We start from the raw sequence: 25090 nt of genomic DNA, 5'->3' as shown, positions 1-25090 counted from the left end.
AATCATGTAAGGAGAACCAAGATGTGGGTTCTAGAGTTGAAAAAGCCCTTGGAATCTATCTAGTTCAACCTCCTCACTTACAGATGAGGTGATGGGATCAGAGAGAGCAAAATAATTATCTGCTGTCACACAGCCGAGCACTGACGGGGCTAAGGACTATAACCAGGTCACCCTGCCCATCTTCAGGGCTCCTGGAAGTAGCCAACTTGCCCCTACCCATCTCCACCAAGGCCTCGGACCCAAGGGAGGGAAGGTGAGGTGGGTGGAGGGGTCAGCAGAGGTCAGCATGGGAAATGGAACTGTGTCCCTTCCTGGGTGCCCCACTGGGTGCAGTGTATGCAGGGGTGGGAGGTGGAAAGGTGTAAAACCCAGAACAATGGCAGGCAAGGGCTGAGAAGCCTACTGACAGGAAGCCCCCAGCACATCTTGGCGATCAGATACCCAGAGTCACCAAGGGTAACTGAGGAGAAGGAAACTATATTAACATCCACAGCATAGTAGCCAAGAGCGTGCCTACCCTGCCCAGCTCAGCGCCTCCTCCCCCTCTGAAGGGAGCTAGCAGCCCAGGCCACCAGCACAGGCCTGACCCACACTGATCCTTGAGGAGGCTCCTGACAGAAGGAGATAGGAGGAAAAAGGACGGGGGGAGTTCAGTTGATTTTAAAGATGAAAAACATTCTTCTCCCAAATATCTCAGAGAGCCCCAGAATGTCTGAGGTGGTAAAGTGCACCGGCTTTGTGCAAATGGGGAGACTGGGGTACAGGAAGGAGCAGCCTCTTGTCCAAGTCTCCTTGACCCTCAAGCCAAGGTTTTGTCACGCCTTCCTCAGGCTCCCCCCTACACCCCGCCTTACCGCCCTGTCTAGGGCGGAGGTCCCAGTCCTAGCTGATGTCTGGTTTGTGAGTCACAATACAGGGCTGGGTAGCTGGAGGGCCCTACAGGGCTCAAGGCTGGGCTTCAGGAGACCTAGGACCTTCTCCTGGCCTCCGTCAACTCCTCTCCAGAGAACACAAAGTCACAATCCTCCTCCCATCGGTTTCAGTGGGGGCCACTAGCTATGGTGTACTCTGAGCCCTAGAGATCTGGGTTCAAATATTAGCTCCAACACTTGCCAGATCCTCCATATTGAGCCTCAGCTTCTGCATCTATGAGAGGGGTACTAATCCTCACCTTGGAGAATACAGAAGATCTGATGGGACTGTATTCTTCCCATTTTATAGATGAAGAAACTAAGGTTCAGGGAGTTTAAGCAACTCGCTCAAGATTACACAGCTAAACATAAAATTGGGCACGATCAACACTGGAACCCAAGTCTGCTGCTGCTGCTGCTAAGTCGCTTCAGTCGTGTCCGACTCTGTGCGACCCCACAGACGGCAGCCCACCAGGCTCCCCCGTCCCTGGGATTCTCCAGGCAAGAACACTGGAGTGGGTTGCCATTTCCTTCTCCAATGCTTGAAAATGAAAAGTGAAAGTGAAGTCGCTCAAGTCGTGTCCGACCCTCAGCGACCCCATGGACTGCAGCCTACCAGGCTCCTCCGTCCATAGGATTTTCCAGGCAGGAGTACTGGAGCGGGGTGCCATTGCCTTCTCCGGAACCCAAGTCTATGTGACTTCAAATTGCTTTCTGTATCTACTCTAGCTGGGAGACAGAAGATTTCTAGCTGAAAGACTGCTTGTGCAAATATTAGGAGGCAGCTGAAATGAGCAAAGGGCTAGACCCAGAGGACGATGCATCCCAATTGAACGGAAGTCGCCTGGAATGGCTCTGACTGTGGTGGCCAGAGTGCCTTGGAATGGGAGAGCTCAGGACACACTTCTGACCTCCTGCTAGAAGCCTCTAAGGTGGAGCAGTAGTGTCTGCCACACCCTCTTCCTACACACCCCACCTAAAACCCCACTACCTTCCCATGGCATTTGTAATGGGATTGACCCCAATGCTCTGGAAAAAGAGATGGGGGTGTCCCAGCACGTGTTCACAAGGACATTCCTGTGCCTGTAAGCAGGAGTATATGTATACTGGTGTTGCCCACTTGGCAGCTGTGTGTGTCCTCACTGTGTGCATGGAAACGTGTGTGCTTGTGCATAAACTGGATGCGGACAGTCTGCATATTCAGCCTCATCTTGAAGATGGGTATGGCCATTTAACTTATATGTGCTTCTGAGTGTGTGGGGGCATGTGGTTTGTCCAACTATCTCCTGAGTGTGTTTGTGACCATTTGGAGGTTAAGTCTAGCCCTGTGTGCAAGAGAGACTGCCTGCTTACATGCAGGGATACTTGCATGGCTGAGAACATGCAGGGGGTTCTGTGGGCTCAGATGAATGTGTTGTATATGCAAGGACCTGTAGCCAGGTTAGGACAGCCTACCGGAGCCACTTCACAGGTGGCTGCAAAGAACAGGGGAAAGAGTAACTAGGTGTTCTGGGGACCTGAAAGAAGTCTTTTTTTTTTTCACTAAATCTGTTTCTCCTTCTGCTAATGAACCAGAGTATCCTTGGAATTGAGGCTCCTGGGGTGGAAGGAATGGGGGGAGACAGAAGTCAAGAAATCCAAAGCACCTGACCCAGCAGTTAGAAATGGGAGTGGAATAGTATCAGCCAGGAAGGGCCAAGGTGGGAGTGGAAGGTGTGGGTACTCAACCAGTCCCAGGGAAGTTGCCCCTGAAACATAGCCCCAGCCCCAGGCTAGGTCTACAGTGCACACGAAGCACCATAGTCTGCTTTAACTTCTGAAACCCAGTCCTTGGCTGGTGGTCTCCCCAGGACCAGGCAGACTCCCCAGCACTCATCCCATAGATGGGACATCTGCCTTCTTGTTGCCTAAGGTTTACAGCCGCCTCGCACGCAGCACACAGCCCTCGCACCTCTTTTCTTTGCTGAGAGTTCCCAGAACTGGAGCAGAGGAGGTCTGGAGAGATGAGCTGGAGAAGCTGGTCCTGGGATGCCACGGCAGCTCTCCTGACCCACGATGCTTATAGTAATGGAGCTTCAACACCAACTCATGCTGACACCCGGGCTCCGCACTCAGACCTAAGTCTGACTTCCCTCTGAGCCGTGGCTTCCTCTTCTGCCTAACCAGACAGGGTTGGAGGGTCCAAACGGGGCTTGCTGTCAGGTTTAGAAATCAGCCCTACCTGGGCCCCAAGCGCCCTGGGCACGCAGTAGGCTCACAGCCCGCACGCTCAGTACACACCAGCTAGAGTTATAATTAGTAAGTCTCTTCTTTGTAGCTCAACAGGGTGAGACGTCCTCTCGTGCCGCTGGCGCCGCGGGTCCGTGGCATCCGCGGGGACCCCGCCCCCGTCCCCCGCGCGCGCGGCCCGAGCCACCCGGTGGGGTTTCTGCGCGCTGACGTGGGCGGATCAAAGCAGCTGCCGGCTCCTTATAAAGCAGTTCGGGCTGCCCGCGCCCGGAGACCGTGCCGGGTGAGGAGCAGAACTCGGGCGAGTCAGCGAGCGCCCTCCAGTCCCCGAGGGACCCCAGCCGGCCGCGGCTTGCCAGGATCCCGGGCGTCCTTTCCAGGCAGCTCGCGAAGAGGACGCCCTCGCCGCCTGCCCAGCCCGGAGAGCGCTCGGGTCCTCCAGGGGCCGCGCTCGCCGTTCCCCGGCCCGCCCGGCCAGGCGAGCGCCCCAGGAGGTGAGCCGTGGCCGCGGGCAGAGGGCGGGCTCTCAGCCGGGACCTGCCAGAGCGGGGAGCGGGGGTGGGGGACCCCATTGGGCACCCGCTCCCGAGCAAGCAAAGCCAGTCCTCCTCCGTAACTCTGTTCCTTGGCTCTCCCAAGCAGTCCCTTCGCTGAGAGCAACCGCTGGGGCCTCGGGGCGCGGGCTCTAAGCGGATGAGAGGTAGAGATGGGCTGTACAGACTTCGCGGCCCGCCTCGAGCCTTCCAGTCCCGGTTCCTCCCCCCATTCGACCCTCTCCCTCCGAGTCAGCCCACGGATGAGGTCATGCCCGAGCCATCCCGAGGGTGGGGGACTTGGATCCAGCGGCAGAGGGTGTGTGTGGTGGGACGGGAGAGGGTGGCAAAAGGCGGAGAACGACTGCAGCTCCTACTAAATTGGGGGGCGGGGGCGGACGCCTTTCTTTGAGACCTGCTTCCAGAAGCGGCAGGGTGGGGATTGGGGGAGGGGGGAGAATCGAGAGTTTGTTTACAGACCTGAGCTCCAGGCTGGGGGAGGTAGGGAGGAAGAAAGTCCTGTCCGGGCCCCGAGGCACCTCTGGAACAGCCGCGAACATCTGGCTGAGCTCGCGCACGGGCCCCACACCTCCCACCTCCCAGAGCTTAGGTACCTCCAAGACCCTCACGGTCCTTAGGCGCTCGAGGTCTGGCTTAGAGGGGGTAGTGGGAGGAACCCCGAGTTCCCCCACCCCACCCTTCCCAATTCCAAACTAACCCGTTTCGCGGGTCACCCGGCGCATCGTCCGCAGCCCAGCAGACACATCTAGGAAGACTCGTGGCCAGAGTCAAAGCCGTGTTGAGGGCCTCGCCTCGCTCGGCTTTGCAGGTAACCTTGAAGCAGTCGCTCGGCGTCACCGGTTCTCTGGGTCGGCTCTGTAAGCTGCGCACCTCCTGGCTTCGGGCCGGGCCCGAGGCGACCTTCTGCGCGGCGTGGACACAGCGCGAGCCCCGGGTGCGGGTTCCCGGCCTGGCCAGCGCTCACGCGGGAAGGGGGTGTTTGGTGTGCGCCCGTCGACTCTGGCTCAGAGGGGCAGCCTCGCAGGCAGCGGGGTTTCCAGGGCCTTCCAGAGCCCAAGCCTTATAACCACCTGTTGGAGCGGGCCTGCGGCTACGCTTGCGGTGCCCACGGTGTGCACAGCCGGGGAGGTTTCAGCTCTTGCCCGCTGCAAGCCGGGAAGCTTGAGCCTTCTCCCCAGCGGGAGGAGGAAGGGACCGCTTGTTTCTCCAGAGACACTGTGCTTTGATGCGGGTCCACTACACGCCTGATCCCAAGGGAGGTTCCGAGCCGGGCCTGAAGCAAGAGGTCGGGCAGTCCGGGGCGGACCGCAGCAAGTGGAGAGTCTTATAGAACGACCAGATCTGAGAGGGCACTTAGTTTCCTCTTCACCCCATGCCCGGAGCGGGATACCGGGGCCCAGGAAGAGAAGGGGACTTGCCCAAGGTCCCAGGGCACGGGAGGCTGCTGCCTAGCCCACCTCGAACCCGGGTTTAGCGCCCCCTGGCGGGCCGGGGGCTCCGGGAGGAGCGTGCTCCCTGACCCTCCAGGCGCAGGCTGAGGGTGACCCAGCGGCCCTCGCGGCTGTCCTAGACACTCTGACAGTGGACAGGAATAATCAGCCAGCACCCAGAGGCCCAGACCGGGAGCCGCCTCCCCCAGCGACGTGCCAGGGAAGCGAAGGGAGAAGCCCAGGACCACCGGGGCTGCTCCGAAACAGCCAGGGATAGCTTGGAGGCCTGAGTCCCGGTGCGCACTCGCGCGGCCCCCTTCTCTCTCTGCGCGCTTTGGGCTGGACACGGATCCCCTGCGGTGAGTCCGCGCTCTTCTCTCTCCGCGTGCAGCCCTTCCTTCTTCCCACCCTAGAATGCTGGGTGCCTTAGGGGGCAGCCCACACTTTGGAAGGGGGTGGGGGCGAGGAGGGACAGTGACCAGAGTTTTCGATCTCTTCCCCGCCGCCCCCTCCCGGCATATCCAGCCGATATTTTTCTCGTTCTCAGGAGCGTGTGGGAAGGGGGGGCTCAGTTAGACTTAAGAGTCCAGCTGAAACACCACTCCTGCTTCCCCGCCCCCAGTGCCTTAGAGCTAGCACCACTAGCTTGGGAGAACTCTGCGGAGGAGAAAGAAAATGTAATTCAGAGGTTTCTCCCTGCCTTGCTCTGGGTCATGCAGCAAGGTCCCAGAAAACAGTGGGATTTAAAATATGTGTCTGTGCGTGTGTGTGCTCTTAAGGCGCACACGTACATGCACACACTACACAGGTAGGTGTAATACTGGGAACTTAGGAAGAGGGGGCTCAAAATACCTGCAGACTACTGGAGACTGGAAAGACCTCAGGAGATGGGTGAAGTCCAGGCCCTTGTTTTTATAGACTGGGAAGCTGAGGCTGGGGTGGTGGAAGGTCCAAGGTCAGACAGTCAGATGAGAACACCTCTTTTTGAGTCAAGCGCCCCTAACTAAGGCGCCTCCTTTTTCCAACTCCCCAAAACCTTTAGGAAGAAATCCCTTTGTCTGCTCCTCCCCAGGGAGGAGGGCCTGGGACTGTGTTTGTCTCCGGACTAACGCCAGGTGTTGGTAAATTTGGGAGAAGCTGGGAAGGGAGTTAATGAGGTGAGAATGAAGAAGGGGGGCGGGGGAAGAAGAAATAGAGAAAAGGCGGAGAAAGCGACTCTGCGGCCTGCGGGCGGGGTAAGGGTACTCCGCGGCCCAGGACGCCGCCTGGCGTCCAGAGGCGGCATCCCGCCGGCCCCGTGAGCTTCCCGGCTTAGCCAAGGCTAGGCCGCCCCGCCTCTGATCCGGCCTGGGCACCATCCGACCCTCCAAGAGGGCACCGCTGGAGGAACTAGGAATCTCAGGACCCTGAGTAGCCCTCACTGCACAAAGACTTTTGCCATCCCCTTTTCATCCTACCCGTCACAGCCCGAGAAACTGATGCCCCAGAGCAAGCCCCCGTTTTCCTTGTCTTCTCACGGTCCATGATCTCACCCGACACTGGGTAGACGTGAGCGTAGAAGACTGCCGCTCGTTGGCTGAACAATCCCATTTCACATCTCCAGGCCTCAGTTGCTCATCTGTGAGATAGGGGCAGTGATAGTACCATCTCCCAGGGTTGCTGGGAGGAAAAAAAAATCGTTCGCGTTAGTGATGTTCTTTTTAAAAGGTGAATTGTGTCATAATCACAGTTTGAATAACAACTGTGGTCCCAGTTTACAGAGGGGGTATAAACCGAGCCCCAGCGGGGAAGGAGAATGCCCAAGCCGGCAATAACTAACAGTATTGCGGCGATGAGAAACCAGATCCTGGGCGCGGAATCTGCTCTTCCCATTGCCCGCCTTCACCTTCTGCCCTCGACACCTTCCGTCGCTCTCTAGGGCGGTGTGCCTGTCCCTCTGCTCAGCTTCTCTCAGCTTCGCTCTCTGACGTTCTCTCTCCCTCTCGCTGTCTCTCCGCCTGGTCTCTCCTGAGTCTTTGATCCTGTCGCCCCTTTCTCTTCTCGCCGCGGGCGGCTCTAGGTGGACACGCCCTCGGCCGCGCTCCCGCGGCACCTAATTTGAGCCAGACGCCGGCAGCGTCCGGGACTATGTTGGGCTGGAGGCGACGCCCGCCGCGCGCCCGGCCTCCCCGGGCCCCAACCCCTCCTTTGTAATTTGAATAAAACGCCCCCACCCCCCACGCCCGTGGCCCCCGCCCCACGCGCCGCCTTAACCCGCAGCCTCCGCTCTCCCCGACTGCAGGCGGCCTGCGCGCAGGACGAGCGACGGCGGCCGGCAGCGCGGCTGGACTTCGGCGCGGCTTCCCCAGGGTGAGACCCCCCTGCGCGCCCGCCGCGCGAGGATGAGGGCGCGGCCGCAGGTCTGCCAGGCGCTGCTCTTCGCCCTGGCGCTCCAGACCGGCGTGTGCTATGGCATCAAGTGGCTGTAAGTAGGGGATCCGCGTCTACGCAGATGGGCCCCCGAGGGCGGGGGAGGCGGAGAGCGTTAAGGGGCCCCCTGGATCGGGCCAGCGTACCTAAGACCGGGGAGCAGAAGTAGCCTATGGGCTGTGGGCGAGTCACCCTTCTCAAGCCTCCTTTTCCTTCTCTGTAAAATATTGTCCTTACCTGCGGGAGGAGCGAGACAGGGCGTGGAAGACGACGGAATTGTTCTGTCCTGTGCAGCTGAGAGTTACGCAAGACCTCCACCAGGACAGATGGAAAGAGCGTGGTCGAGGGGCTCAGTCGTAAGGGTCTGTGCCCTGCACACAAGGCCTGCTGAATATTACGTTCCTTGTCAGTTTGCTGACCCTAGCTGGAGGTCCTCAAACAGTTTAGACTGCCCCACCTGCGTGACCTTGGGGAAGTGTCTCTCAGCTTCTGGGAGTCTCAGAGTGCTCCTTTGTCAAAAGAGGGAAAGAGCCTCGGTCTCACTCAGGTCAGATGAGAAGGGGCTCATGAAAGAACCTCCTTAACTGTCAGATGCTCTGCACATGTGAAAGTCCTTTAGACAGAAATTATTAATGGAAGGGTAGGTGGGAGAGAAACTCTCTTCCAGCAGAAGGGAGTGCCTGCTCTGTGCAGGAGGGAGCAGTGAGGGAAGGCAGAGAGGAGTAAAACCCAGCCGCTTCCTGGAGAAGCTGCCCTCTGGTCTGGAAGAGATAAGCCCAGGCTGTAAATAACTTCCAAGTGCTCCAGAAGAGACCAGGGCAGTGTTGTGGGACTGAGAGGAGAGGAGCCTACCTGGTAGGGGCACTTATTGGGAAGCCAGGTAGATTTTTCCCGGGTAGTGCTCCTAGGAGGGACCTGAGGAATCCCTGGAAGTTTGGCGGGTCGGGGCAGTGAGAGAAGGGCCCTTTTGGGTGGAGGAACTCCCAGGGTGGTTGAAAAGTTCAGGACAGGACACACTGTATAGAGTTCCAGGTCGGGGGCAGGGAGCCATGCAGATAAGACAGGCAGGGGACAGATTATGGAAGTTGGGGAGGGACTGTGAGGAAGGTTCGTGGATTAGCTGGAAGACAGGGCGATAGTGGCTGGGCCACCAGCAAACAGTCTTGAGGTCACCAGCCCTGCCTCTTCTGGGGCTGAGTTATCGATTAATTTTCCTCTGGAGAGGGGAACGCCATCTTTTTGCATTTCTTGTTTGCAAGGAGAAGCCTGGGCTCAGCGGCTTCCCAGCCTAGGGTGGGGTGCGTGTGTGTGTTGGGGTGGGGGGGTGGGAAACCAGCTTTTCTCAGCTGCTCCTGATTAGTTTTATGAGAAATCAGCCACTTTCCTCCTTCTGCTGGTACCTGGCTCTGCCCCAGTTGGTGAGAACCTCTGATCAGAGAGCCCAAGCCCTTCTCGTCCACCACTAACATTGTATAGATAAGGAAACTGAGGTCCAGAGAAGGAAAGCCATTGTTAAAGGGCAGAAGGAGCATCAGAGGCCAAGAACTGGGCTTGCCACTAACATGTTGTGGGGTACATTGCTATCATTCCCTCCGAGAAATGTGTGACTTGCACGGGCCTCCAAGCTGGCATGTGGCTTGGTAGGGTCTGCAGTAGATGGCTAGTTAAGCCCAACATCCATGCTATCCCCACTGCATAGCCTAGGCTGCCACAAAAAAATGAGTATACCTCAGTGTCTGCCTTAAAAGCACTTCCAGCCTCTTGAGGGAAACAGACATATAACGATACAAAGTGGACTTTGGGCTGTGTCCTAGAAGAGGGAGCATGGGAGCCCAGAGGAAGAGTGGTTAGTCCCACGTAAGGGAGGTGACTTTGAGCCAGGCTTCAAAGGATAGATAGGATTTCAATGGCCATGGATGGAATGCAGAGCAGGCATCCTAGACAGAAGGAACCGCAGGGACAGAACTGTGCATGTGGGGAAACAGAGAAGCCAGAAATTACAGGAGCTTACCAGTAAATCCCCAGAGCTTTAGACATTTAACTTTGATAAAACTCTTGTGAAGTAGGTGACATTCTTATCGCTACCATTTTACAAACGAGGAAACTAAGGTACAGAGAGGTTAAGGAACTGGCCTAAGGTCACACAGCTAGTTAATTAATGGTGGATGTGGGATCAGAAGCCAGGCAGACAGGCTCCATGAAGCCAAACCTCTTTGATAGCGGTTAAATTGCTGGAGCTGAAGATACAGGAGGAAGCAGGACAAAGAGTGGAGTTTAAGAATAACAATATGTGTGTATCTGTGTGTGTATATATATGGCCTTGCAGACCATATGGCAAGGTCATATATATATATATATGGCCTTGGAATATGCCAGGCACTGTTCTACGTTCTTGATGTATGTTGTTTCATCTGTCTCCCAACCACCATGTGAAGTGGGTTCGGCCATCTCCCTCATTAAACAGAAGAGGAAGTAGAGGCTCAGCGGGTCTTTAATGAACAGGGTGTCACAGCTAGTAGGCAGCAGGGGCAGAATTTGGACTTAAGCTGCCTGGCTCTATTTCCTCTTGGTCTCGGAACCACAGGAAAGTTAGGAGAAGTGTACAGTGGGGATGAAAAGCTGGGGGTCCTGAGGATGTGGCTTTGGAAAGTAAGCTGAAGAGGAGAGGGGAATTTGACATGGGAACTGAAAGCAGACGTGGCTGAATGACCCAGAATGCCTACTGATGGGGACCCAGGACTCAGCCTGAACTTCCTGTGGAGTAGGGGTAAGGGAGAGGGGGTGGAAACGCCTGGGGGGTCCCTCCCCTACCTCCCCTCCCACCCAAGCCAAATGGTGGGAGACTCAGGCCAGAGAGTGTGGGGAGAACCTTCTCTGGCTGTCGTGGGGGCAGAGAGGATGGTTCCAGCCTTCTCTGAGCCTCTGGAGGCAGCCCCAGGGTGGGTGGAGTGGCCCCAGTAAGTCTGCTGCTCATTCTGGGTCAGGCCTCTCGAGGAAGAGTCCGAAGAGACTCAGAAGGACACAGCTGCCGCAGAGAGGCTGGGAGAAGCACTGAACCCGAGTTAGGAGACCTGAGTCCCAGCCTGAACTCTGACAGTTCACTAGCTGTGAGCCGGACCTCAGGCAAATCAATTACTTGAGCCTTTCTGAGCCTCAGTTTCCTCATCTCTACAGTGGAGTGAAAGAGCCCTAGCCTGTGATCTAGGAGTTCTAGCCTGGCTCTGCTTCTGATTCTCTGATTGGCTGCTTGTGTACAGGTCTGGGCAAGCCCTACCCTTCTCTGGGCCTCATTGTTCCCACTTGCACAATGGAAGGGGACACTGAGGCTCGGAGAGGGACGGTGACTTGCCCAAAGTTGAACGTTAGATGAGCAGCTGAGCTGGAGCTGAAACCCAGGTCTCTGCGCCCCTCACCACCACCCCACCATTCCCAGGAGAGCCCCAACTCCTGAATGAGGAGACCTCAGCCATCCCACGGCCCCCTTGGCATAGGCCTCGCCTGTGAACTCTCTGTCCCCTCCTGTCCTCTCTTCCACCTTCTCCCCCATGCACCCGCCCACAGATAAACCAAAATGTTTTCAATTAGGGGTCTGCTACAGTGAGGCAAGCCGGACAAGATGTCCAGACGGGTAACTCCCCCACCTCCCACCCTAATCCTTGATTACCTCCCCAAGGGGGCCTTAGTTAGAAACGGTCATTACCACTAATTACCAGATGACCGCATCGCCCTCCTCTGGAGTGGAATCCGCTGCCTCCTGCCTCCTGATCTCCCGGTCTGCACGCTCCTGTGAGCCGGCCTCTCCCAGCATGCTGCAGCTGGCCGCTCTGTCCCGACTGCGCTCTCCGCAGCCCCGTGCCCACCCAGCACCTCCAAGATGGTTCCCATTTGTCCTCCGCCCTCCTGGGAAGGCTGAGACTCATTGTCCACACTGGATTCCCCTCATGGAACCTCCCTCACCACCAGCTGGGGAGGTGGATGCTTGATGACTTCGGAGATGGATAGACTGACCCAGAGTAGCTGATCCAGACCCCAGGAGTCCAGAGAACCCCTCCCAGGAGCCGCAGTGCCCTGTGCTCAGGAGTTACCTGAACTGAGCTCCCCAGGAAAAGTCTGAGCTTACGTTATACACTTTCTGAGCAGGAGCCCAGGGAAAGGACCTGGAAGACAGCCACCCTGCATTGTGCCTGCTGTATGCCCAGTACCGTGCTGGGTGTTTCTCATATACCTCCTGTAATCGTTCCTGTTGTGAAATAGAAAACTGGCTCACAGGGGAAGGATGGAAGCTGGGCAAGGGGTGATGGGCAGAGTGGGCTCAGGGCAGGCTGAGTGTGGATGGACCCCAGCCCAGTAGAGAGGGAACCCAGGAAGGTGGCATCCGGAGGAGGCCGAGCACCCAGGCATCGGACCGCCTCAGTGTCCTCCTCTGATTAAAGTGGGTAATATTCTCTCAGGCCCCCCGAGACATTGTGACAATGGGATGAAACTGGGGACTGCTGTGTCCATCTGGGGCAGTGGGCCCATGTGCATGGACAGTGTTTGCCAGGTGGAGGCAGAGACGTTTTAACAACCAAGAAACAGGCTGGGGCGGGGGGTTATACTGCCCCTGTGTGGTCCCCCCTCACCCATTACGGGCTGCAGGAATTCAGGCAGCAGGTTCCCCAGGTATCCCGGCATTGGTAGGATCAAGCCATCAGGCCTGAGGTCTGTACCAGCTACACCAGCTTTCTTGGCTCACGCCTTGGGGAGGGGTGGGCCAGGGATGGCAGTGAGGGAGAAGCCCAAGTCACCCACAGTCAATCTCAGACAGGCTGGGTTGTGCCACCGCAGTGTGGCCCCCAGGCTGTGCTCACTTGCCCTGGCTCTGCTTCCCAGGCCTCTGGGAAGACTTCTATATTTTGGAGTTGCAGGGGCATGGCAGAGAGAGGCAGGAGGAAGCCAACTAACCTATTAGTACCTATAAGCACATATCATTTCACTTGGCCCCTGCAAGGCCTCCAGGAATCCCCATTATGTGGTTGATGCTCAGACAGTGGCAGCAGTTTACCCAAGATTGCACAGCACGTTGAGGCCAGAGCTTGAGTCCCAACCCGGGTCTCCTGACTCCCTCTGGTCCAAGATTTAAGTGGCAACAAGTGAGGAATTCCATATATGAATACTCCAAATGCTTTCCAGCCATTATCACATTTAAATCTTAACCATAATCCTTGGAAGTAGAATTTATCATTTTCTTATAACAAATGAAGACCATGAGGCCCAGAGAGGTTAAGTAACTTACCCAGGTCATACAGCTGTCGCCCAAAGCCTGAGCTCTCGCCTGGGCCAGTCTATGAGCTGAAACATCTAGGTTGCTTTATAACTGGTGATAGGTCTGTGCAGCTGTCTGTTGAGGGGCTCCTTGAGGAAAGGATCTATATCCTTCATTACCAAATGAGTCTGGGAAGAGTTGGTGCTTAGTAAATATTTCTCCCACAAACAGATCAAGTTCATTTTTTCATTTAGGTACAGGAACAGGGGAAGGGCATTCCTGGCACCAGCAAAAGTCTGGGCACAGGCATGGTGTCAGGGTAGTCCTGGCAGAGAAGCTAGGAGTCTGGTATAGTGGGTATTTCAATTTGTGGGGGAAAAGGACAAGAGGCTGGAGAGCACTGGGGTGGTGGCAGGCTTGCCACCTGAGGGGCTGTGAAGTCAGAGGGGAGCCCTTGACCTTGACTAAGTGAGTGCAAGAGGCTGAGGTAGGAAGAGGCCACCAATGCAGTAATGTGGTAGATTTCATCACAGGGCACTGACCATGGTGTGTCAGCCCTGGACAGAGCATGTGACACTCATGGAGTTAATCCCCCAGACAGTACTGGGAGGGGAGAGGTTACTTGCCTTGCTCAAGGTCACAGGGGAGTGCGGGTGACGGAGGCGGGGATGACAGGGCCAAAAGTCTGCCTAGGCCTGTGCTGTTCTTTGGCACTGGGCTGCCTCCCTTGGGATCTCAGGCCAGGGGCTCAGGAGTCCAGGCCTTGGCAGGTCTCAGCCCTGACCCTGGATGAGGTCTGCCATGGTCCCAGCAAGTAGGACACACAGCAGGCAGGCCTGAAGGCTGGCCCCTGCTTTCCCCTTGTCCTTCCAAGGTCTCTGCTGGATTTCTAGACCCTGGCCCTAGGGTAGGGACCAGGTCTATGTGGAACTCTTTAAGACTGTGGGGTCCCTCTAGCCTCCACTTAGAGGAGGTGCAGCCTGATGCAATCTGCTCCTGAGAGAAGGCCTGGGAAGAAGGCGAATCTAGGATGGTCCCCTGGGCCTAAAGTCTTAGAATTTCAGTGCCCAGAGCCGGAATCTGGGAGGCTCAGAGGTCCTATAGCATCATCAGGGTTCATAGAGAACCTCCTAGGCCAGCATTCCCAAAGCATGGATGAGGTTAGGACTCCTCAAATAAAGGGTTTTGTGCTCAGTGTCTTGGAAGTTACAAACCAGGCCTGTTGCTTTGCTGCAGGACTTCTCAAGGCCTTTAAAATGAAAATATGCATAGTTATTCTTCAAGAGGGGATATAGTATACCACATCCCTAAAATGTGCTTGACCGTGGATCCGCTTTTTCAGAGTGTCTCACTGGAGCCTGCTCTGGGGAATACAGTTTACAGGTACAGACACTGAGACCCAGAGAGGACAGTGATTTATCTAAAGTCACACAGCAAGTTAATGGCTGTGTGCTTAGTCACTCAGTCGTGTCCAACTCTTTGCGACCCCATGGACTGTAGCCTGCCAGGGGATTCTGGCAGGGGGAGTCTGTCCATGGGGATTCTACAGACAAGAATACTGGAGTGGGTTGCCATGCCCTTCTCCAGGGGATCTTTCCAACCTAGGGATTGAACCCAGGTCTCCTGCATTGCAGGTGGATTCTTTACTATCTGAGCCACCAGATAGTAATTGAGCACCAGTAAGTGCTCAATTAATAATGTATATTATACTGATGACTATAATCTAGCACCTAGCATAGTGTCTGGCTCAGTATTGAGTGAATGTTGCATAAAAAATAATAATCCACAGCTGTGTGAGGACTAAATAAGGCAATGGATGTGAATGCTTTGTGAACTAGAAAACTGTTAGTCTAATTATAATAAAACTTAGGTAGGGTTGGGGGGTGGTCACAATCCTATGTTATGAATGAGGGCCTCCAGCCCAGAAAAGGACAGGGATGTGCCCAGGGTCACACAAGGGTGGGAGGGAGAGCCATTCCCCTACTGGGGACAGCAGTGCTTGGCCTCCTGCTTTCCCAGCTGCTTCCAGTAAAGGCTCCGGAGCCACTGAGAGAGGCTGGGGCCATGCAGTGGGTGGAGGCAGCAGGGTCCCTCTTGGGCCTGACTTTCTTTTCACTGGCTGCTTTCTGGCCTTGTGCTCCAGACCTGACTTCCTTTTCACTGGCTGCTTTCTGGCCACGTGCAGGGCCCTGTCCAAGACCCCGGCGGCCCTGGCGCTGAACCAGACGCAGCACTGCAAGCAGCTGGAGGGCCTGGTGTCAGCGCAGGTACAGCTGTGCCGCAGCAACCTGGAGCTCATGCACACCATCGTGCACGCCGCCCGCGAGGTCATGAAGGCCTGCCGCCGGGCCTTCGCCGACATGCGCTGGAACTGCTCCTCCATCGAGCTCGCCCCCAACTATCTGCTCGACCTGGAGAGAGGTAGGGGGCCGGCAGGGCCTGCTAGGGCCTGCGGAATGCGTGTGGGGAGAGGTGGATGAATTCAGGCATAAATATATGTGTGTTTAGATAGGTGGCTGTGTTCATGGATGGATGGATGGAAGCGTGATGGTGGATGAGTGAATAACTGGATGATGGATGGATCCACGGATGGGTGGGTGGATGAATTAATCATGGACATGGGTGTTTGGGCGTGAATTGATGAATGGATGAACATACAGGGAGTGCAGGGGAGCCTGGATGACAGTACAAATGCATGCATTCCCCTCAGAGCTGGACAAAGGAATGAATGATGCAGGGAGGCTGGTGGGCGGGGTGGGAGTCTATAACGAGAGTGCGACTGAGCCCACCCTTAGGGCAGACAGGTGTGCCACACGGTAATTCTAGCACTCAAAGTGCTGTGAGAGGCCCAGAGTGATACAGAGATTAAGGAGCATCTGTGGAGAAGACTTTCTGGAGGAGAGGGCATTTGGGATGGATTGGGGTGGGGGTTCCTGTGTATCATAAGGAGGCTTTTGAAAGGCAGGAGATCAGTTCTGTCCCTTACACAGTGACAGGCCATGTGTGTGCAGCACTTTACAAAGAAAGCCCCCCTTCTTCCTGAATTATCTCAACTCTCCAGAGCAGGCCTGTGAGGTAGGTATATCATTCCCACTCTACAGTTAAGGACACCAAGGCTTGAGAAGGGCAGTAACTTGCTTGGACCTGAAGCCAGGACCCCACAGCCAAGGCACGTTGGCTCCATCTTAGTTGCTAAGGCTGCTGTAACAAAGCCCCACGTTCTGGGGGCTTCTCACAAGGGGAGAATCATCTGCATCTGGAGGCTGGAAGTCCAAAGTCAGAGTCAGGATGTCCGCAGGGTTTCCTCTGAAGGCACGAGGGGGAAGACTCATCCCTGCCTCGCCTTCGCTTCTGGGGACTGCCACAGTCTGTGTGTTCCTTGGCTTGTAGCTGCATCTCTTCCGTCTCTGTCTCAGTCACGTGGCCTCTGCCCTATATGTCTCTGTGTCCAAGATTCCCTCTTCCTCCAAGGACCCCCGTTGTTGTATCCGGGCCCACTCTGATCTGTCTAATGACCTCAGCTCAGTTACACTTGCAAAGACCCCATTTCTGAATAAGGTCACGTTCACAGGTACCAGGGGTCAGGACTTGACTGTATCTTTTTGGGGTATACCTTTCATCCCGCAGCAGGCTGTTTGCTCGCCTGTCTTTGAGGAGCTCAGGGACAGGGCCCTCAGTCCCTGAAAGCAGTCCCTGATGTGGGGGTGGGGCGTGCAGGGTGCAAGTGCAGTGTGCTGAGTGTGTGAGGGTGTGCCTGTGGGGTTGCTGGCTTTTTGGGCTTCAGAGTGAGTGTGCCCGTCAGCTAGTCCATTTGGGGGAGGGTTGGGGGGGACAGTCGAATGGCCCTCGTGCCACCCTCCACCTGCTCCATCCACTCGCCACCCCTGGCCCCATCTGGCCCCAGAGGCAGGTGGGGACCTCAGCCCTGGGCACGGTCCGATGCTTGGGTCGCCCGCCCTGGTTGATCCCGCTCCTTCCCACAGGGACCCGGGAGTCAGCCTTCGTGTATGCGCTGTCGGCGGCCGCCATCAGCCACGCCATCGCCCGGGCCTGCACCTCCGGCGACCTGCCCGGCTGCTCCTGCGGCCCCGTCCCAGGTGAGCCACCCGGGCCCGGGAACCGCTGGGGAGGATGTGCGGACAACCTCAGCTACGGGCTCCTCATGGGGGCCAAGTTTTCCGATGCTCCTATGAAGGTGAAAAAAACAGGATCCCAAGCCAATAAACTGATGCGTCTACACAACAGTGAAGTGGGGAGACAGGTAACCACCCCCCCGCCCACCCCCCAGATGGTTGTGCCTGTGCCAGTTGGCCTGGAAAGGGCTACCCGGTGTGCCCCAGTGGAGGGGGTTGGGGGGGACGGGCCCTGATATGCCCACACTGATTTGTTCCTGGCCTCCCCTGACTCTTCCCTCTCCAGCTGCTTGGGGCTTGCCTGGCTTCTTCTCCTCCAGGGGGTCCACCGGGGTTTGGGTTGGAGAACGTTGGTGGAGCAGAAGGAGCGCTAAGCTGGGAGTCAGGAGCTCTAAATCCATTGTGTGACACTGGGCGAGTCACTTCCTCTCTGCCCTCAGTTGTTCCCATCTATAAAATGGGATGGGTGGGTGCTCTCTAGTCCTCATTGTCACATTTTCCTCAGACTCCTCCTCTGGGGCTCTGGGCCAAGGCTGGGCATGAGAGGAAGCATGGAGTGGGCCGTGGGCCGTGGAGAGCTAAGGGTCATCTCCTTGACTCTAATGGGAACTCTCTCCCAGATCAAAACCCCACCCTAGTCTCCAAAACATGATTTCCCCTCCATGTATGTCATTATCAGTGTTGCTTTAACTCCTCACCTCATTGTGCAGAAGGTTGGAATGAGTGCATAAGTGAATGAACGACCTTTTTAACAAACCTGATCCTCATCTGTGTGCCAGACACTGTGGTGGGTGCTTGCTTAGCTTTCTCTTCCATGGTCCATGAAACCAGACTGTGAAGGGGCGCTGTTACTCTCCTTACAGATAGGGAGCTGACCCCGGAGGGCGGGGTGTCAGCTGGGGATGAACCTCATGACCTCCGCCCTGCAGCCCCCCTGGGCCCCTTGTGCAGAGGCCCCAAGTGAGGCAGAAGGACGTAGGTGGCTTGGCCAAGGACACACAGTGCGATGGAGCCCAGGTCTGTGGGATTCCAAGTCCAAGGTTTCCACGTCCTCACCTTCCTCTCTCTCTCATCTCCCTTGTGTAAGGATTCTAGGATGTCCAGGCCGTCTTTGGACAGTTGGGGAAACAGGTCAAGTCACCCTGTGGTCTGTAGCAGAGTCTGGCTAGGGACCAAGAACTTCTGCCTCCGAACCCTGCGGGCCTGCTCCCCACAACCCTTGGAAACCCACTGGGAGCCCTTCACCATCCTCCTGCCCAAGAACCCAGCCCCACTCCTGCCCACGGCCAGGCCCCAGCCTCATGGTGCCATGTGCAGGCTACACTGGCAGCCATCCCATCCCGTGGTGCAGTCCACTCAGGGTCCTCAGCTTTGGGGGCATCTCACGTTTGTCCCATTGGAGAAGGAAATGGCAACCCACTCCAGTGTTCTTGCCTGAAGAATCCCAGGGACGGGGGAGCCTGGTGGGCTGCCGTCTATGGGGTCACACAGTCGGACACGACTGAAGCGACTTAGCAGCAGCAGCAGCAGCATGCCTGTCCCTGGGCCCTGATGCCTCGGAGCTGGCCTCTCTGGGGCCATTCACAAGGGCCCTGGAGGGGTCAGTGACAGCATGCCTTGCCCTGGCACCGAGGCCTTGGGAAGCCTGGCCCTTCCTGCCCTCTGAGCTGAGTTGCTGAGTGTGGTTTACTTTCCTGGATGACTTAGAAGGACCTCCTGCCCTTGGGAAGCCCCACGTGCCCTGCGGTCAGGTTCACTTCATTGTGTGCTCTCCACAGGCTTTGCTGAGACAGTTCCAGCCTCTAGACCCAAGTGGACTCCCTCACTCCCCACTTACCGGCACTGTGAGGGGTAGGGAACCCTGGGACCTTGACCAGCTTCCTCACTAACTCCCCATGGGATTGCAGCAAGGCTCCCTCCGTGGGCCTCAGTTTCCCCGTACTTTTGATGCACAGACAGGCCCGGGAGACCCCTGACCCTTGTAGTGGAGCCCATAGGGCAGGTGGGAGGGCAGAGGGATCCCAGTCCTGTGTGCAAGGGGGCGGGGCTTAGACTGCAGAACTGGATGACCTGCAGAAGGCGTCTCACTCGCCCCTCAGGTTCGCAGGGAGAAACTGAGGCCTGCGGAAGTCAGTCGCAGAGTCATTTCCAAAGCCACGGCTAGAGTCTCCCCAGGCCCTGAGCCCAACCCTGCCCACCATAATTCTTACTTAGACAGATTTTTCAAAACCAAATATTGATTTAACTTTAGTAGTTCACAAGACGCTTTCATATATTTGTCATCTTGTTGAATCCTTTCAACGACTCTATAAGGTAGCGATTACACACCTGCTCAGCGCACATGAAGACAGGTGCTGAGTGATGATGCGGCAACAGGCAGCCGCGGGGAAGGCCAGCCCCTAGCACCCACCTCTTGCTGCTGCTGCTTCTCCTCTCCCTCCCTTCCTTTTCTTCTCCCACTCCCTTTTTTTCAGCAAGCATTTTGTGAGAGAGGAAAAGCAGAGAATGTGAAAAGCCATGGCTTTCGGAACTGCCCTCGGAACTGGGTTCAAATCCCAGCCCAAGATCTCCTAACTGTGTAGCCTTGGGCGGGAGACTCAGCCTCTCTGAGCCTTCATTTTCTCTTTTTTAAATGGGGAAATTAATGGTATTGCCCATGAACGACTTCTGTGCTGACGAAACCATTTGAAGTGGACTAGGTACAGTAGATGTGTGAATGGCACCGTTACCCCTGTGAAAGCCACTCTCTTCCTGCCCCTCCCAGCTGCCCCCCAGGGTTGGAGAAGGAGCTAAGGATCTACCCTGCAGCTTTAGAGCAAAATGCCCTGTCCCTTGTCCCTTGTCGCCCGGGGCAGGCGGTGACTCCCTGAGAACACTGGCAGGCGGAGGGGTGGGGCCAGGGCCCAGGGCAGGCAAGGGAAGGAGCCCCACCACCCAGCCCAACGCCCTCCCCCTGTCCGCAGGCTCTGCGCGCCTCTCTGGAAATGAAGTGTAAGTGCCATGGGGTATCTGGCTCCTGCTCCATCCGCACCTGCTGGAAGGGGCTGCAGGAGCTTCGGGATGTGGCCGCCGACCTCAAGACCCGCTACCTGTCGGCCACCAAGGTGGTGCACCGACCCATGGGTACCCGCAAGCACTTAGTGCCCAAGGACCTGGACATCCGACCTGTGAAGGACTCAGAGCTCATCTATCTGCAGAGCTCCCCTGATTTCTGCATGAAGAATGAGAAGGTGGGCTCACACGGGACGCAGGACAGGTAAGGGCCTGCTGCCTCCCTGGCAGGAAAGGTCAGTCATGTGGGGCATGCCCCTTCCCAGCTCAGGCCCAGGCACACACGGTCGGTCGGGCTTCAGTTGGCATTTGGGGAATGGAGTCTCTGCCTGGTCGAATGCTGAGTGGAGGTGTGGGGTCCCAGCGGCCCCGAGGAGAGCTCCTGGGAGAGGCTGTTGTGCACCTCACCCACGCAGGGGCTCCTTGGGAGTGGAGGCTCATGAGAGGTCCCTACCTCACCTGCCCCCTAGTGACAGAGACAGATGGGAAGAGACAATGACTATGTGGGAGACAAGGGCTAGGAAAGAGGCTGCCTGACATAAAGTAGGTCCTCAGTAGATGTCTGTCAAATGAATACGTGAAGGATCGTGTCAGACAACCTGCTGGTTGGACAAATGAGCTGAGCCATGGGGCAGGGGAGGCAGCAGGCAGCCCCGTGGCCACACCCGAAGTCTGCACAGCGTGGAGGCGGTTCCAGGGCAGGCACGCTCCAAAGGGGCAGCAGGAGAGTGAGGCCAGCCTGCATTTTGTGGAGAGAGGGTGCTCCCACGTCCCCACCTACATCCACCCCTCCCAGACCCTAGCTCTCTCTTCTAGCCTCTCCCCCGCCTCCCCCTACCCTCATTTCAGAGCCAGGGCTGGGATCCCTATAGCAAGGCCTATCGTAGAGGCTGAAGCTGATCCAGGACTGGAGAGAGGGAGGGAGCCAGTGGGGACAGCAGACCTCCTGGGTGCCAGGAGGGGCTGATGATTCAGAGGGGCAGCTCTTTCCTGAGATGGTTCAGGAGGAATCCAAGCCTGAAATGCTATAAAGAAATAGTTGTGCAATCAAATACACTGGGAAATTCTCTTTGCAAGGCACGAGAACATATTAAGGGCTCTGAGGAATCCCGCAGTAAAGGATCTGTCTAAGCCTCTGTTTCCCAGAGGTGTTTGGCTGTGGAACTCTTTTATTAAGGAGCCCCTAATAGCATTCCACAAGACGAGTGTTCTTTGGGGTTAAAAGAATATTGAACCAGAGTGAGGGTGTCTGAGAACGTGTCTGGCACATAGTTGGTGCCTGGCCAGCTTTTGCTTCCTCCTCAGCCCACGTTCCTGTCTCTAGGAGAGGGGGGCTTCTTTGGGGGGCTCCCTCCTCACGGGCCGGGGCAGCAGGCTGTAAGAGGAGGCCCAGGCGCCCATCTGGAGGCCAGATTGAGGAGGTCAGGCAGAGTGAAGATGAAACCAGGTCAGGCCAGAGAGACAGGAAGGAGCGGGAGTCTAGGCTGAGGACCCGGGGTGGGTGTGATGAGGATGGGGTAGGGGTAGGATTCTAGAACCCACAGGACCTGGGGGAAGCCCACTGAGGACCCCAGAGCAACGAGGGGTTCTCCCTGGAGCCCTGGGCCGGCTGTGCCTGTGTGTGTCTCAGGAAGGACAGCTCCCATCCTGACACCACAGCTTTCTAGCAGGGGGACCTGAAGCTCAAGGTTGTCTTCTGTGCCTTGGGGACAATGCCACACACCTGGAGGGTTGGTGTGATTCGAATCACACAGCCCCTCCATGCTGGGTGTGATCAGTGCCCTGGGAAGGGTTTGTGAATGACTGGCTCCCCGGAACCCCTCCCTGAGGCTGCCAGGCCTCTTCCTTCCCAGCTGTTGTGACTCTGCCCCAAGGACTTGTCCCCAGACTGTTGATGAGGAGGCCCCCTCCCACAGCACCAGCAGCCACCTTTGCTTTCTCAGAATGCTATCCCCCCCGCCCCTCTGGTTTCCTGCCATGCTCAGCCCTCAGCCATTCCTCTGAGGATGGGCCTTGGCAGACAGCTGTATGGGTCCGCTTTTTCTGTAGTAACACCACCCCGGTGGCTTACAACCACAGACACTTTTTACATCCATTATATGAGGCTCTGGCTGGCTGTGGAGGGACATCAAGTGCTTGGATTGTGACAGAGCGAAAACGGGGAGCCCAGAGGGGCCCTGACTCAGCCTGGACAACAAGGAAGGCTTCCTGGAGGAGGGGAAACATGAACTTTACTAGGTTGGGGATTTAGGGGTACAGGGGTTGGATGGAAATGAGCTTTGTTAACTCTAAAAGGCAGGTGCATAGGTGGTACACATAGCTGGGCCCCCTAGCCAGACAAGATGCCCTCCTCAAATCCAGCCTGGTGAACTGAGGCCCCTCAGCAGTCCCTATTCCAGACTCTGAAACCTGCTCTATCCCCAGGCCCCAGCCTCCCCAGCTCCCCATCACAGGCACCATCATAGGTCTGAAGCTGGAGGCCAGATTTCAAAAATTGCATGTCAGGGACCCAGAAATAAAATGAAACCCTTTCCACCACCCTTTCTTGGTCTAGAGACCTTCAGAATAAGACTGAGAGGGACTAATGGTGTTGAATGACTACAAAAAAGCCCAGAAAGGTTAAGTGACTTGCCTGAAGTCACACAGCCAGTGAGCAGCAGAGCTGGGGTTTGAACCCAGATCTGCTGGCTCTGGGGCATATGTTGTTCTGCTGTTGCTTCCTGTCTCCTCCCTCCTGCCTGGAACTGCATGCAGCCCCCACGTGCAAGTCACCTTTTCCTCCTGACTCCCCCTCCAGGAGATCTCTCCTTTCCTCTCCATGGCTCCTTTCTGGCTCAGGCCTGGCTTCTTTTACTCAGCTGCTGACCAGTCTCCTCCCTGGCCTCCCTGCCTCCAGTCTTGCTGCTTCATCCATCTGTCACCCCCCCTTACATTAGGTCAGGTGTTTGTTCTCCTTGCCCTCACCACCCTGTGCCCTCCCTTCTATCTGAGATTTCTACTCATCTTTCATGCAGTGGCCTGGATGACCCCTCCCCCTCCAGGAAGCCTTCCTGAACTCTCACAGACCCGGTGCTCACCCTGTGTGATGCTGGGCAAGTCCTCTGCCCATTCTGTGTCTCAGTTTCCCCATCATGAAATATGGGGTTGGATTTGGTCATCTCTAGGGCTTACTCACCTAGGACACTCTGGGATTCCTTGGTCCACTTGGCTGTGGGCATGCTTCCCATGACAGCACCTTCCCATGACAGCACCCCAGCGAAGCCTTAGCCCAGCTAGATGAAAATGCTGACCTGCACAGACATTTCCTCACTAGACAGAAGAACCAATGGCAAGGATATTTGGGGTTTATAGTGACCTTCAGTGTCTTCTTTGCCCACACGAGTGATTCATTTCTTCCTGAATCACTTCCAGCCCATGGATTCTCTGCCCCTTAGGGTGGGGAGAATGAATAAGCACTGGACTTGGTTTCAAAGGACCCCTCAGCTTGAGCCCTGCTTATCCGCAAACCCTTGTGGGACCTTGAGCAGGCCTCTGCCCTTTGCTGAGCCTGTTTCCACCTGTAAAGTGGGCATAGCAATTCCACTGACCCAAAGACCCTCCCTGCCTCCAATAAGATAAAATTCTGGAGGGAAGCACCTGATTCAAAGGGGGCAAATCATCGTCAGACCCTCTGTCTCCAAGAAGAGAGTGCCAGGTGCTCCCTGTGCCTCACGTCTGATGCCATTTGTTTCCGAATTTATCCTAAGATTCTAAAAGTAAAAACGATCTTTGCATTTGTTAGAATATAAATAAGGATTAAATATGAAGATAGGATTATTAATCGTTTGAGACATTTTCAAGTATTTAGAAGTAGAAGGTATAGGAAAAGAGACAAAGGAAACAAAACACCCCCCACTTTAATAAACACGTGTTAGAAATACAGGGAAAAATGAGAAAGACCCCTGGGAAAAAGAACTTATTTTAAATTCCCCAAAGACTGAGGCAGCAGCCATGGTCGGAGGGGACTGGGGCTGCCTGGCTGGGAGTGGGGGTGACTGGTGAGTGACAGGGGTGCTCACTGACCTCCCCATCCCCCTCCAGGCAGTGCAACAAGACATCGCATGGCAGCGACAGCTGTGACCTCATGTGCTGTGGACGCGGCTACAACCCTTACACAGACCGCGTGGTCGAGCGTTGCCACTGCAAGTACCACTGGTGCTGCTACGTCACCTGCCGCAGGTGCGAGCGCACCGTGGAGCGCTACGTCTGCAAGTGAGGCCACGCGGTCCTCGGGGACCCCCGAGCCCAGCCGGGGGGCCGGAGACACCCCGTGGATTTTGGCTTCTGAATTCCAGATGCCAAGCGTGGACGGAGGCTTGTGCTTTGCCTCCACTTGGAAGCCGCCAGGAACAGAAGGCTGGGCCATCAGGGAAGGAAAGCCAGGACATCAAAGGAGACCGACAAGATTAAAAATAACCTGGCAGCCCGAGGCCCCGGAGTGCCCACTTGCTGCCTTCCAGGCGGGTCTAAGGAGCCAGGGGCGTGGGTTTGGCAAGACTGGTACGGACTCGATCTTTCGTAGCCAGAGACACCAGCTTCCTGGGAAGTGGGAGGTCAGTCTGTCCTCAACGGAATGTTCTGTAGGCGAAGCCCTCGAGACCCCCGGCCCACCCCAGGGTCTGAGCCTACTGGGCCCACCACATGGAACCACTAGCTTGGGTTGTAAATGTTTTGTTTTGTTTTGTTTTTCTTCCTCTGGGATGTGGGAGCTACAGAAATATTTATAAAACATAGCTTTTTCTTTGGGGTGGCTGGCTTCAATTCCTCTTTATATATTTTATATATATAAATATATATATATATGATGATCTATATTTTAAACAAGCTCTTTAAACAGCTGTTTGAAATAAATGCTGAGAAGCCCAGCCCTCCCCTGCAGTTTCTGGCCTCCTCAAGTGAACTCAGAGGATTCCAGGGCTTGTGGCGCGAACTCTCCGGTTTCTAGGCAAGGTGGCGTCTTATTGATGTCCCCCCCCCCCATAGCACCCCCCATCCGGTTCTGGCCCCAATCTCCTTTTAGGATCTCCAGGTCAAGGGCAACGACAGGCGTCTTGAAACCCAAACCCAGCTGGCAGACTCTTTGCTCCTC

At 56.1% G+C, this 25090-nt stretch overlaps 1 protein-coding gene across 2 annotated transcripts; it reads left to right on the top strand.

Moving 5' to 3' along the window:
• The first annotated feature begins 1932 nt into the window (after window positions 1-1932).
• Window positions 1933-24866, top strand: WNT11 (Wnt family member 11). 2 transcript variants are annotated; one of them, XM_061380908.1, is made up of 6 exons: window positions 1933-3634; window positions 7406-7588; window positions 14964-15199; window positions 16762-17039; window positions 19875-20167; window positions 24043-24866. In XM_061380908.1, exons 2-6 carry the CDS (start codon window positions 7506-7508, stop codon window positions 24215-24217), a joined length of 1065 nt encoding a protein of 354 aa, XP_061236892.1. In that variant the 5' UTR covers window positions 1933-3634; window positions 7406-7505; the 3' UTR covers window positions 24218-24866. The 2 variants fall into 2 exon arrangements, with proteins under 2 accessions (XP_061236892.1, XP_061236891.1); XM_061380907.1 differs by having other exon boundaries at window positions 1933-5483.
• The last annotated feature ends 224 nt before the right edge of the window (window positions 24867-25090 follow it).

Source organism: Bos javanicus, chromosome 15 (genome assembly GCF_032452875.1).
Source record: "Bos javanicus breed banteng chromosome 15, ARS-OSU_banteng_1.0, whole genome shotgun sequence".
NCBI classification, from domain to species: domain Eukaryota; kingdom Metazoa; phylum Chordata; class Mammalia; order Artiodactyla; family Bovidae; genus Bos; species Bos javanicus.
The sequence above is the reverse complement of the archived record's forward strand: the minus strand, read 5'-3'. Positions and strand labels throughout refer to the sequence as shown.